This window comes from Mirounga leonina, unplaced genomic scaffold, assembly GCF_011800145.1.
Source record: "Mirounga leonina isolate KUSES-001 unplaced genomic scaffold, KU_Mleo_1.0 Mir_91, whole genome shotgun sequence".
In the NCBI taxonomy this organism is placed as follows: Eukaryota; Metazoa; Chordata; class Mammalia; order Carnivora; family Phocidae; genus Mirounga; species Mirounga leonina.
The window spans coordinates 47,170,707-47,183,869 of NW_023270839.1; the positions used below are offsets into that span (position 1 = coordinate 47,170,707).

The 13,163-nt window shown below is 55.0% G+C and overlaps 1 protein-coding gene across 7 annotated transcripts in view; it reads left to right on the forward strand.

Annotated features, from left to right (window-relative positions):
• CD276 (CD276 molecule) overlaps positions 1-9,435 on the forward strand; it is a 26,074-nt gene extending 16,639 nt beyond the window's left edge. For 6 of the 7 annotated variants that reach the window (XM_034993757.1, XM_034993761.1, XM_034993758.1 and 3 more), the window contains 5 exons: positions 1-79; positions 3,200-3,334; positions 4,329-4,370; positions 5,834-5,869; positions 7,947-9,435. The exon at positions 1-79 is cut by the window's left edge and continues 275 nt beyond it. In XM_034993757.1, the coding sequence (XP_034849648.1) occupies positions 1-79; positions 3,200-3,334; positions 4,329-4,370; positions 5,834-5,869; positions 7,947-7,969 (315 nt within the window). In that variant the 3' untranslated portion in view covers positions 7,970-9,435. The remainder of the gene's footprint in view (positions 80-3,199; positions 3,335-4,328; positions 4,371-5,833; positions 5,870-7,946) is intronic. The other variant, XM_034993763.1, reaches the window with a different exon arrangement.
• The last annotated feature ends 3,728 nt before the right edge of the window (positions 9,436-13,163 follow it).

The window sequence follows — 13,163 nt, forward strand, 5'->3', positions numbered from 1 at the left end:
GGCGCCAATGGCACCTACAGCTGCCTGGTGCGCAACCCTGTGCTGCGGCAGGACGCTCATGGCTCCGTCACCATCACAGGTAGGCAGGCGGCAGGTGAGCCGCTGGGGAGACGAAGAGAGCCGCTGCCTTTTTTCTAGACCCTGAGTTGGAATTTAGGTAGGTTTGGGTGGTCCGAAACCTGACCTTCCAGGTGTTTCAAACTCTCCACCAAGAAGTCCTTGAGGGACTTGCTTTAAGGAGCTGATATGAGTCATTTGTAATATTGGCCCTCCTAAGAGCACCTTAGGTGGTCCTTGTGCTTCTTACACAGAGGTGGGAGTAGCTGCGGGAATCTGGGGGTGGGGGTGGGAGTTCTAGAGCAGGCGGCATGGTGAGCGAGGGCTTTCCTACCGGAAGTCCTCCAGGTGATGGGAAGGTGTTGCTGTGTCCATGCCAGCATCTGATCTGAGGCCCTGAGAGACAGCTGGGGATGTCCAGGTGGTCGGTCCCGACCCTCACCGGGGCGGTGTCAGCTCTTCTAGAAGGGAGCGCTCAACCCAGGCAGCAGTTGGGGGAATCTCTGCTGTCCCCTTGTGGTCAAACGCCAGATTGATGCCGTCCGTTTGGCAATTCCCTCAATCTGGTTGGGGTCTGGTTTGGGATCCCAGCCCAAACACCTTCACTTCCTGCATTGTCCGTATCAGTGGGTGCTCCTTGTGCCTGGAGGTGTGAAGAGGGCGCAGGCCCACACTCAGGCCAAGGGAGGCAGTCTCCATCTGTGTTGGGACATCAGGTTTTCTCCTCAGTTCCTCTCCCTGGGCCACTGAGCTTTCCCAGGGGCCTCCCCACATCCTCTGGTGTCAGGACAGAGGGTCTATCTGTCGGGTTGTCCTGTCTTCTCTTCCCATGACTTCCATCCACCTGGTAGGTTTCCAGAGAGAATAAGAAGTACCAGGTAGAGTAAAATCGGCAGAGAAAGGGAAGCTTTCTGAGAAGGGAAGTGGGCTGCAGGAGCGGTCGGGAGAAGTCTCTGGGGACAGGCAGGAGTTGAGAGAGCCTTGAAGGACCAGTGGACTTTGTGATCATTTGCACCTGGGGCCGAACTGGGTATTTGCCACACTGTGCAGAAAGGGCTTATGGGTGTAAATGGAATGGTAGGGAGAACGCTTACCCCATCTAAGAGAAAAACACTTTAAGTTTAAACTTTAGGAGCTAACATTTAAAGTGCTTCTGTTTCAGAGATGAGGAGACCAAAGCCCAGAGAGAAGAGAGAACTTTCCCAAGTCTGCAGACTAGCACAGTGGCTCCATTTGGGGGGCCAGGCACCTCTTTGAAAATTGGATAAATGGTAAATGCAATAGTTTGCATTTACATTTAGAGGGTGCATGGCGCCTCTACACTCACCCAGGGCGGTGAGCAGATGAACCAGGACCAGAATCTAACCTTTAGCCTCTCAGCCTAATTTTCTCTCCTCCCCACCACCCAGCCTCCTGTTTTCATAAGAGCAGGTCTGGCCTACTTTGGAGCCCTTGGCCTGTATTTCGCTTCAGGCAGCTTTGTGCCTGCTAAAACATTCCGGGATTCAGAATGTCAGCCCTCCAGCCTGGTCTCTCCCACACCTGCTGGAGGTTCGTGACGTCCAGTGTGCTGTGCATGGAGGGGGCTTTATGGAGCACGTGCTGGTAATGGAGCCTCAACACCCCGGCCTGAGCCCCGCTCTTTACTCCAGGGCAAGTCTGGCCCGTGTTCCAGGCACTAACAGCATTTAGGGGGTGAACACAGGAGGAGATCCTCCCTCCTCCTGAGTATTTCTGTGGCTCTGCTCCCTTCTTTGCTGCAGGATCCCCACCCGGGATCCCCAGGGGTTTTTCTTTCATGGGCTTCCTGGACTGGCCTTCTTGGCCCCTCGTGTCAGCTGCTGTCCTCCCCGCTCCCCTGGGTGACGGGTCCCTTTGCTTGCAACGTCCTGAGTGGCAGCTCTGCCAGCCATGCCGGCCAAGGGAACATCTGCTGCAAATGCCCGCGTCCCTACCGGGGCCTCTGTGGCCGAAGGTTCTCCCGGCACTGCTGTTTGCCCTGATGTAGCCTTCTGCAGAACCAGCTAGCCCCCCGGCTGCCGCTGCTGCCCTGGGCCTTCGTGGTCCGCAGAGAGCAGAGGAAAGCAGTGCTGTCTTTTTTTTTATCTGAGGTCCCCAAGCTTTCTGCCCGGGACCTGGCATGGGCCCAGGGCCTGGCTGCTGGCTGGCGTGCTCAGGACAGCGGCTGGCCCTGACCCAGATGCGGGCGCCTTGAGCCCGTCCCTCTGCCGCGAGATAGCTAACAGACGGGCCTGCCGCGCTTCACGGAAACATTCCCCTGGCAAGTCTCCCCTTCTTGGGTAAACCCAGAACCCTCACCACGGCACCCTCAGCTCCCACCCCCATCTACATGCGGGGCTCCCCAAACATTTTCTGTAAAGGGCTGGAGAGTAAATATTTTAGGCTTTGTGGGCCACATACGATCTTGGTTGCTGCTGCCACTTTTCCTTCCCCTTCTGCTCCTCCTGTTTCTTTTTTTTGCAACCTTTACAAATATAAAAACTATTATTAGCCTACAGGCTGTACAAAAACAGACCACAGGCCAGATCTGGCTTGCAGACCATAATTTGCTGACTCCCGATCTCTAGGACGGGAGATGTCATTATTGGGCAGGGCTGGACGAGTCAGGGAGGGCCTCTTAAACTAGGTGAGCATTTGGGGGCATTTTTTAAGTAGGGGAACCTGACAGCAATGGCGTGGGGGCTGGAAGGAGCCAGTTGTCTCTGCAGAGAATGGTTAGTTCACCAGCTTGGCTGGAGCAGAGGTTCCTGAGGTGGACATGGAAAGAAAGGTTGGGGGAGGGGAAAGAACAGCCACATAATAGAAGTCCTTGAGAGGACTGAAGCATTATTCAAATGTCAGTGGGGAGCCATAGAAGGTTCTAGAGCATCATCAACTGCAGACTCTTCACCCCTGCCAAGTTGAGGCACGTCCACACCAGCCATGGCTGTGTCGGGGTTTGGATGTGTCTTGGGGTGTGGGGGAGTAGCGTGGGAACTTCAGTGAGCTCCCTTCATAGCATTGGAGCCCAGTGAGGGTGGGAGCTCCCTATTCACACCTCTTGGCCAAGGGTGTGCAGTCCTCAGGGCCACGGGGCTCATGTGTGACCGTCTCTTCCCATTCTCCCCACTTCCCGTCCCAGGGCAGCCCATGACCTTCCCCCCTGAGGCCCTGTGGGTGACCGTGGGGCTGTCTGTCTGTCTGGTCGCACTGCTGGTGGCCCTGGCCTTCGTGTGCTGGAGAAAGATCAAGCAGAGCTGTGAGGAGGAGAATGCAGGTGAGGGAGAGAGGGTGTGCACACCCACACGTGTCTTCGGGTATGTTGGTGTGTCTGTGGCATCAGCCTGAGTGTGCACATGGGGCCTGATGGTGTGTGTGTGGCCTTGAGGCTGAATGTGTCTTGTATGTGTGAACAGGTGTGAGCCTGCCTCGGAAGGTGGGAATATGGCAGGCTGAGTGGTGGACGTGTGGGGCTGCAGTGTGATGGTGAGGGTGGAAGTCACCCGAGGGTGTCTGCGTGTAGCAGCGTGGGTGTAGAGCGTGGAAATCTCGTGCACACGCGTGAATGCCGCATGGGTGTGCGGGTCCCTGTGTGAGGGTGTGTCTGCTTCCCAGTGGGCAGAGTTGGAAGGAGCTGCCGTTAGCTGGGTTGGGATCAGTGTGAGTTGACTTTGGTGATTGGCAGGTGGTGAGTTGACCTTGGTAGATGGGCGGTTTGAGCTTGGTTGGGAAGTGTGTCAACTTGGGGGAGTGGTGGGTGGTGAGCACACACTGGTGAGTCGGGGGGTGATGCCGGTGGGTGGTAGGTGGGTACACAGAGGCTTCCCTGGGTGAACATGGAAGTAGATGGTCAGAGGTGGGAGCTGGCTGGGCGTCGGGAAGGAGGGTGCATGTGTGGAGGGGGAGGGACAGATAGGTGGGTGGCGGTCTGTGCTGCAGGCGGCAGGGGGGCTGGTAGAAGGACAGGCGCACAGGTAGGTGGGTGGCGCTCATGTTGGAGGCTGGTGGTAGGGGGGCTTGGTAAGTGGGTGGATGGGGGAGCGATGGGGTCGGTGGGTGTGGCTGGCTGGAGGGGTGAGGAGATGGTGCTTGGCTGGGGGAGGGGTGGGCTCTGCTCTGTGCTGGTCTCAGGCTCCGACCCTGTGTCCAACATCCGGAGCGCAGGCCAGGCCTACTCAGCCTGCTTACCTGCCTCCTGCGCTCCCAGGTGGAGAAGTGCAGGAATGACTGTGGGCTGAGAAAGTCTTGTTTACTGAGTCCTTGTCTTCCAGGTGCTGAGGACCAGGATGGGGATGGAGAGGGATCCAAGACCGGTAAGCCTGATCTTAGAGCTGGCCTTATTGGCTGAGGGAAGGACGCAGGGACGGGGAGAGCTCTAGGGTCTCTCTAGGATCCAGAGGAGCCAGATTTGCTTGGGGTTTGGATGCAGTGTGTTCTGTGGGCTGTGGCCTCCTGCCCGGATGAGTCCAGTCTTTGCTCAGTGTTAGGCCTGGATGTGGATCTCCCTTGACTCCTTCTCAGGTGTTGCTTCGTCTTTCCCGCCTACCTGACCTTTCTACCAGGGCCAGCTCCACTCTGAGTGACCCCGAACTGTGGGGTCTGGTGGCTTCCTAGGGGAAGAGGGAGGGCTCAGGCGACAGGGCAGCCTGGGCTTAAGTTCCAGCTGCCGCTCGTGGGCTGAGTGGCCTGGAGCAAGTCACTTTGCTTCTCTGAGCCTCAGTTTCGTCATCTTTGAGTCTTGGTTTTGTCCTAATAACTGTCTTCCTTCATAGGTTGTGTGGGTTTAATTAAATAAGATCATGTATTTAAAGGATCTAGTACCTTCCCTGGTGCCTGGTCCATGCTTGATAGCTTGGAGTCTTGTTAACAGGTAAACAATTTAAGATAGTCGCATTCTGGTTAGAGGCTGTGTGACTTTGGTCAAAGTGCTTTGCTGCTCTGGGCTTCAGTGTCCCTCTGTAAAATGTTATGCTGGCCCTGTCTTGATGGCACCAGAGGCTCTTTCGAGTGACTGGACACACAGGTGGTTTGCAAAGGGCATGGTGCTTTGGAGACATCAACCTGGAGCCTAGCTTGGGGTGGGTGCCACGGCGCTGGTGTTTCGTGGCCACTGGAGGCCTCGCTGCCCTCCCTCCTGGGGCTCCTGGGCTGGGAGAGCCAGGTTCCCGCTGAGCCATTTGGGATGGTGCCAGTTGACATTGGTCCCCTCCCCACCCCCGTGGAGGAAGAGCAGGAGACTGACACCTGGGGACTGCTGTAAATGATGCCAATTAACTCTCTGCCTTTGGTGTGGAGACAGCCCTGGGATCAGGCCTCATTTTTCTTGCTCGGAGGCAGATGTAGTTGACAGAGGGAGGGGGGAGGGAGAGGAGGGGGGCCTAGAGATTTGTTCAGTCTCCGTTCTGCATGACCCCAGGCCCACCTGGGAAGGGCTGCAGCCTCCTGTGGCTTCTTACTTCACTCTTATTTGCGGAGCAGGCTCGGTGTACTTCCGCATCTCTGGCTCACTGGAGGGCAGGGTAGCTGTTCCCATTGTACGGATGTGGAAAACTGAGGCCCAGAGAGAGGGGTGACAGGATACAGAGTGGAGCTGGGCCTTGAGACAGCAGCCTAGGGCCCCTTCCCTGGGGCTGGGAGGTTGCCCTCATCCTCCCAACTTCTCCCAGTCCATGTAGACCTCACTTCTTCCTCGGCTTCTGTCCATCTGCCTGACCCCTGACCCCCCACTTTCCACAGCTCCCCCTCCCTCACTGTGTGCTCCTTCCTTTTTTTGCAGCCCTGCGGCCTCTGAAACACTCTGAGAACAAAGAAGGTAAAGACACGTGCTGCTCGAGATTGTGTCTCTGTGTGTTGGCACCTCTGTGTGCAGGAAGCTGGGGAGGGTCATTGGTGGTAGGGTGATCATCACCTGCTCACAGGTCACCTGAGGCTCCCTCCCCAGGAGCGCAGCCTTGACTCTCCCCTGTCGGCATGGCAGGGGGTGGAGTAGCCAAGGTCCCAGCTGCTCTAAGCGGATGTAGATGTGACAGAGGCTTTGCAAGGACAGGGATTTATGTCTCTCTCCTGTAACAGTCTAAGCATAGGTGATCTGAGGGCCACTGATGTCCTGGAGCTAGGTTCCATTTATTGGTTTCTGCCCTCTTCCTCTCAGAGCTTCCATCCAGGGAGCTCCAGCTCCCATGCCTTCTCCAGAAGCAAGGGGGAGGGAGGACAGGGAGGAACATTTTTTTTCTAGGGCTTGACTAGAAATAGCTCCTGTTACTCCAGTTTCCGCCCATTGGTCTGGACCTAGTCACATGATGCCTAACTCCAGCTAGCCCAGAGGATATGGCTTTTGGCTGGTCAGCCACGTTCCTGACATGTAGTAGGCAGTTAGTAAATGTTAACAATCATCGTTATTCATATTCTGTAACATCAGCGGTTACGTTAGGAAGTGGTTGGTTGGAAGTAAGTTTGAGATTCTTCCTTACTGAAAGTAACCACAGCGACATCTGTGTGTGCGGGTTTCTGGGGAAATGTGTGTGTGTGTGTGTATTTGGAACAAAACACTCCTTGATTCAGACTTGCTGCTCGATATCAGTGGCTTCCACCTAGAAATCAAAGTTGGTTGCTAAAGGTTATGGAAACTTTTCAGCTTGCCTGGGTGTCCCTGTCAGGAAAGAAACGTTCCCTGAATTTCTGGATGCTCGTCCCTACATTTAGGGGAGAAGGGAAGGACGTAGGCCCTATATCTTCAGGAAACTTCCAGAGGCAGGGGCGGCGGGGGGAGGGGGAGCAATGGGGCCCTCAGAAGCCTGCACAAAATACGTGATACGAGAGGGTCATAGACTCCGACTTTCACGAAAGGCAGTAAGAGGGCTTTGGGAAGGCAGCATTGTGCAGAAGAAAGCGGCCCCGGCATCGGGAGGGATACGTTGGGTCTAGTCCCTGCCTTGGACCTTCCAGGAATCTGTGGAATGCACATCTGTGGAATGCACAGCTCCTTTGCAGGATGGTGGTGAGGATTAGGCAGGGTGACAAATGCAGAGATGCTCTGTAAAGCAAGGCCCTTCAAATGCTGTAGAATGTTCCGTGGCAGTAAGAGGCCTATGTTGGGGTCTGGAGGGGTAGAGACAAGTTATCTGCCTCCTTGTTGCTCTGAACCAAATGAGGCATGGAAGGATTGAGCAGATGGAGAGGAAAATGTCAGCTCGGTTCTAGAAGAGAGCTTTGGGAGAATGGCATGGGTGCGGGGTGCAGCAGGCTTCCCAGTCCCGTTCCCTGGCCCTCCAGTCTCTGGTCACACTGCATGTGTACAGAGGCGGCGCCCAGAAGGGAGGACTACTTCCTCTGGGACAGACAGACCCCAAAGAATGGGAGAGGGAGCAGCGGGGTCACACATGCCCTGGTCCTCCTTTGAAACTCTCCCCCAGGTCAGGAAGTGGAGCGGGGCCGGTCCACTGGTGCCCCCCATGTGGAGACAAGAGCCAGAGGAACTCAGCATGGGAAGGGGAGCTGGAAAGGATTTCTTGCTAGTGGAGGGGAGGGAGCCAGGCCAGGGGAGACGGAGGGGGAGGTAGGAGGGGACAAGCGTGCCAGGGAAAGTGGTTGGGAGGGGTGTGGGGTGGGGGAGCCATGGGGCTGGAGAGAGAGGCTGGTGGGGATTAGGCAGCCTCCCTCAGGGGCCTCATGGTCTGTCTGATGCCCAGCTCCTGTGTTGGCGTCTGTCTGGGCCTCCAGGGCAGTGCTTAGCCCAGGGGCTGCTAGTCAGACTGCGGCGGCCAGCCCCACACACACTCCCCACCCGGAAGTGCGTGAGCATGCGCCTGGGCTTCTGGAGCATGCCCAAGAGTACAACTCCTGCATTTAATGCCTTTTCCCCCACTTTTTCTTTCCATCACGAAATGCAGATGATGGACAAGAAATAGCCTGACCACGAAGACCAGGGAGCTGCTGCTCTGGCCTGGGGGCTCCCACCTCTGGCTGCACCGGGGCCTCAGTGTGAGCCCTGCCCCCAACAGATGGCTCCCACTCGGGCAGGTCTGCCCATTCTCCAAAGGACAGAGAGACCACCCCACAGCCTTCTTTCTCCGATGGACGTGATTCCCAAGTCTTGCTGCCTTATTTCTCCAGTGACACGATACATAAACCATCCTGCTGTCTTGTGTCTTATGGACATAATACAGACACCACCCCACCGCCTTATTTCTCCAGTGGATATGCTGCATGGACCATCTGGCTGCCTCTTTTTTCTCCGCAGGACACAATATTCAGACGGATCCTCTGCCTTCTTTCTCCAAAGACAGGATACGCAGTTACCCCTGGCCTTCTTTCTCCAGTGGCTCTGATACACTAGTTTTCATTTCTCAGCCTTTTCTTCCACTCCCCCCGCCGTAAGCCCATCTCCCAGACAGGGACACTGCAGCTTCAGCATCTCCTGAGGCCACAGGCATCTCCCCTCCCGCCTCCCCTCCTCTGGCCCCCGCCTTGGCCTTTCCCCCATCACTAAGTGAAGCCAGGGCCCTTCCCCGGGCATGCAGGGACACACCAACACCTGTGCTGGGACGTATAGGGACCTCCCTTCGCCCAGTCTCTCCCGTGGTGCCCTGGGCTGTGCCCTGGGGCTGCCTACCTGTGGGAAGCATGTGCTGGTCACATGGGGTCTCTGGGGGTCTGCGTGGGCCCCCTGGGGGTCAGCCTGTAGCCCTCCGCTTTTCCCTCCTGTCCTTCTGTTCATCCACTCTAGTCACGTTCACCGAGCACCCACGGGGTGCCAGCACTGCCTTAGGTACCTGGGACCCGCTGTGAGAAGACAGGGCCCTCCGTTAAGGAGCTTGTCCTTCAACTGGGGAACTGCGAGGAGACAGACAACCGCCTGCCACGGCCTGCGCCTTGTGAGGGGCTCCTGCCCGGCTCCCTACAGTACCCCTCCAATGTGCCCATGGCCTCCTGGATACCTCATGCCCAGGCCATCCCTAATCCCTCCTCAGAGCAGGGGTGCGGGCAGAAACCTGGAGACGGGGCAGAGCCTCTTGCTACAGTCGGAGAATCTGATGGTTTCCAGTCTTTCAAGGTGTGAGCAGGTGGGCAGGCGGCCACGGCACCCCGAACCCCAGAGAGCAGAAGTGTAGCGGAAGCCTGGGGACGGGGCAGGGCCAGGAGGGTACAGGGATACAGCCCCTCAGCCCCCGCCATGGTGCTATTCTGGAGCTGGGAGGACACCTCCTGGCTTGTCTCTCGCCAGCCCCCGGCCTCCGGAACGCTTCTGATGTCCTCCCGCTGACATTTCCTCCTTCCCCAGGGAACGGAAGAGGTGGCATGCCTAATTTAAATGTGGGACTCTGAGGAATTTTGTTAACTGGGGGTGTATTTTGGGAAAAATAAATGGCTTTGTAGAAAGCTTTTTCTCCGAGAAGTGTGTGGAAGCAGGTTGGGCAGTAGGACTTGGGTAGGAAGGATCCCCTGCTGGACATTTGAGGCCAGAGCGGGCATGCCTGTGTCTCCTCCCTCTCGCCACCCCTCAGTCGCTGGGTCTCTGTGGCCATGCAGCCCCTCCCTGGCCGCAGTTTCCCCCTTGGGAAAGTGAAGCTGGCTGTCCAGAAAGGCTTGGCTCCTCCCATTCCTGGAAGCACCACCTAATTTCTTGATCTTGGGAGGCTCGGATCCTGGGCTTGCTTAGGGCCACTTCTAGCACCCCATTTTACAGATGGGGAAGCTGAGCCCTAGTAGGAAGCTGATACCAGGGAAGGAGCTCTGCATGCTGGTGTTGGGCTCGCGCCGTGGAATAGGCACCGGACTTGAATCAGAGATCCAGGTCCGGGACCTCATCCTGCCCTGTGACCCTGAGTAGGGCATCTAGCTTCTCTGGACTTTACTTTTCTTATATAAGAAACAGACCTGAGGTTTCACCATCCTCCACCTCCGAAGACTGAGAAGAGGGGTGAATGTGGCAGATAAACAGGTTTCCAGGGGCCTGGGTTCAGGGACGGGGAAGCCTGCAGAGCATACTGTGCCCATTTGCCCCTGGGTGACAAGGCGCTGGGGCTGCAGGACAGTGGGGGGCGGGTCAGGACACTTGATTTTTGTTCCCAGCTCCACTGCTAACTTGTGACCGAGTCCTTCATACCTCTGACCCTTGATTTCCTATCCATTAAGTAGGGCGCTGAGTCCTCCCCTGAAATGTATGCAGCATTCTTTACAAACCAGAGTGCCTATTATAAAAGCTCATGGCCCCCGCAGTGAGACCGGTCACCTTGCTTGAAGTCCCACTACGGGTGCTCTGGGTGGATTTTAGAATCAAAAGACTTGTATTGGGGCTCTGCCTTTGCCCTGTACTCCTCCCCCCTGCACCCTTGAGCATGTTGCTTACCCCACCGGGCTAAACTCTACCTGCCAGGTGGGGTCGACGGTGGTTCATGTTTCATAGGATCTGTCTGAAGGTTGGACAAGACAGTGGGTAAGAAGATGCTGCAAACTATAAAGTGCTGGGTGCATGCGGGGCGTTATTTTTCTTCCCTGCTGTCGGGGCTGCACTCTCTTACTCCCTAGGTGACTTTGTAGATGGAGCGCAGTGACCTCAGTTTGCCTATCTATAAAAGAGGCATGGGAACCAGTGCTTTTTCTTCCTGATGGGGCCAGGATAAGCCTCAGACACTGGATCAAATGCTCGCAGGAGGGATTTGGCAGGGATAGGGCAGGTGGGGGTACTTTCCCGGGGGCTGAGGGCTAAGGAAGGTGGCCACTAAGTCCCCTATGATAAGTGCCCCAGAGAGCAGTATTTTTAGCTGCCTTTCCTGGGCAAAGCTCCAACTTCTGCATTTTAATGGAGAAATAATTCTCACAGTGCGACAAGCTGTAGCCTGCAGGTGTCACATCCATATTAAAGAGGGGACAGAGCAAGGGTTCATTTGCCTGGCTGGCTCAAGGTGCGACCGGAATTCACCTCCAGGAGCACTTGTAACCAGGGCTGTGAAGACCAGTTAGTGGATCTGATTGCTCAGAGGGAGGAGCCTGGGATGGGGGTGAAGACAGCAGGGCTGGGGGCCCTGAGCCATCCTGATTGTCCTCTTTCGGAGCACTCTGCCTCTGCTCAGTATGGGCAGGAACTGTGCCTTCCCAGGTTGGTTGCCGGGGGCTTCTGCAAAGCCCAAGTCTTAAACTAAAATGTGAAGCCAAGGTTTGCACCAAGTAGCAAAATCCCGGGCCTCCAAGTGCAGGGCACTCCCAGAGAAGCAGGAGCGGAGGACTGCGTGCAGTAATGCGTGGGAACACTGCAAATGCAAACAACATGGTGTTAAACTAACAAGCAAACACAAACAAAACACCACAGGCCCAAAATGGCATCGCTTAGGCCAAGTTCCTACACTGGGACTTAATATATAATCTAATTGCACTTTCGACGTCGCCCAGAAATACCGTCTTATAGGGATTTTCTTAGTAGGGTCGCCAATAAATCTGCCATGTGGGCCTTCTCCATCCCCCAAAGGAAGGTAATCTGCATGATACGACCCCTGGCTTTTCCTGTTGCTTTTCCCTGCCCAGGGAAAGTGGCCTTGCCTGGAACTATCCTTTTGCAAAAACTTTCTTGCCCCACCCTCCTATAAGAACTTTCCGTTTTGTACAACTCCTGGGAGCTTCCCTCTACTGGCTTGGTGGCCTGAATCATTTAATAAAGCCCATTAGATCTTCAGATTTACTCGGTTGAATTTTGTTATTTAACAACAGAAATGTACAGAGTGGTTGTCTTCACCTCCAGTCCCCCCACACAGAGGGAGGTACTATTAAGAGTTTGCTATCCTTCTAGACTTTTCCCTAGGCTAACACTTCTATAAAACTGAAACCATATGTATATATTTTTTTGGAGATTTTATTTATTTATTTGAGAGAGAGTGAGAGCACAAGACGGGGGAGGGTCAGAGGGAGAATCAGACTACCCGCTGAGCGGGGAGCCCGGTGTGGGACTGGATCCTGGGATTCCAGGATCATGACCTGAGCTTAACCGACTGAGCCACCCAGGCACCCCTTGATGTTCTTGAATTTCCTATAAATGGAACCCTACAGTCCATACCATTTTGTGTCTAGCTTCTTTCAAAGACATCCCTCATTCTTTTTGAATGGCTACGTAGTATCTCACAGTACTGCTGTTCTAGAATATATTTTGCTAGTTCCTATAATTTGGATACAAATAATGCAGATTTGTGCTTGAGTTTCTACAGTATGGAGCCCCAGAAGTGGGATCTCAGGGTCACAGGGCTGTGTATGTTAAGTGTTGGTAGAGTTGCCAACTTTTTCAGACAGCCTGTTTAGCCAGTCTCTGTGGCAGCAGGAATGAGCAAGCAAAGAACACTTTAGGGCCACTAAGTGGGGATTCTAGATAGGGCAGGAAGGGTGCTGGGAATTCCAGCCCCCAGCTGGGCTTAAAGGGACCTCAGGGGTGGAGCCTGTGGTCATCTCTTCCTCTCCCACCTGCTCTGGGCCGCCTTCCCTTCAGCCTCTACCTTGTGGCAGTCCTCTGCCTCTGTTCATAGTGGTGACTATTTCACTACTAACGAGGTGGTTCTTGTTAGAACACAGGACATCCAGGATCTCATGGGGCAGATACATCCCAGCCCTCAGAGACAGAGGGTCTCTGACCTTTGTTCCCAGTCTTTCCCCCGTGTCTGAGCCTTTTCCTCTCTTCAGCCTCCCTCAGCGGATATAATTTCTCTAGCCCCAACGCCTTCCTCTGGACATGTTTCATCACCAACCTTTCAGACTGAGGCCCTGGCCTGATAATGTTTCAGCTCATAATAGATCACTCTCTCACCTCCTTGATCCTGAGCACTATGTTCCTAGTGATACAACTCCAGATTCCATTAGTCCAATAGTTCTTAACCCTGGCTGCACGTTAGAATCCCTTAGGAGATTTTTAATAATACTGGTGCTTGGGCTCCATGCCTAGAAGTTCTGATGCGATTGGTTGAGATCATTGCTAAATATTCGATGTGTGTGACCCAGAGGCTCTAGCCCGGCTTACAAATTAATGCCAAATAGGGCTCAGAGGGACAATCCTGAGCAGAGACCTTTGAGACCAGGCACCGGAGACAAGCCAGCTGTTCCCAGTGATCACTGAATCAGACCAAGGGGTG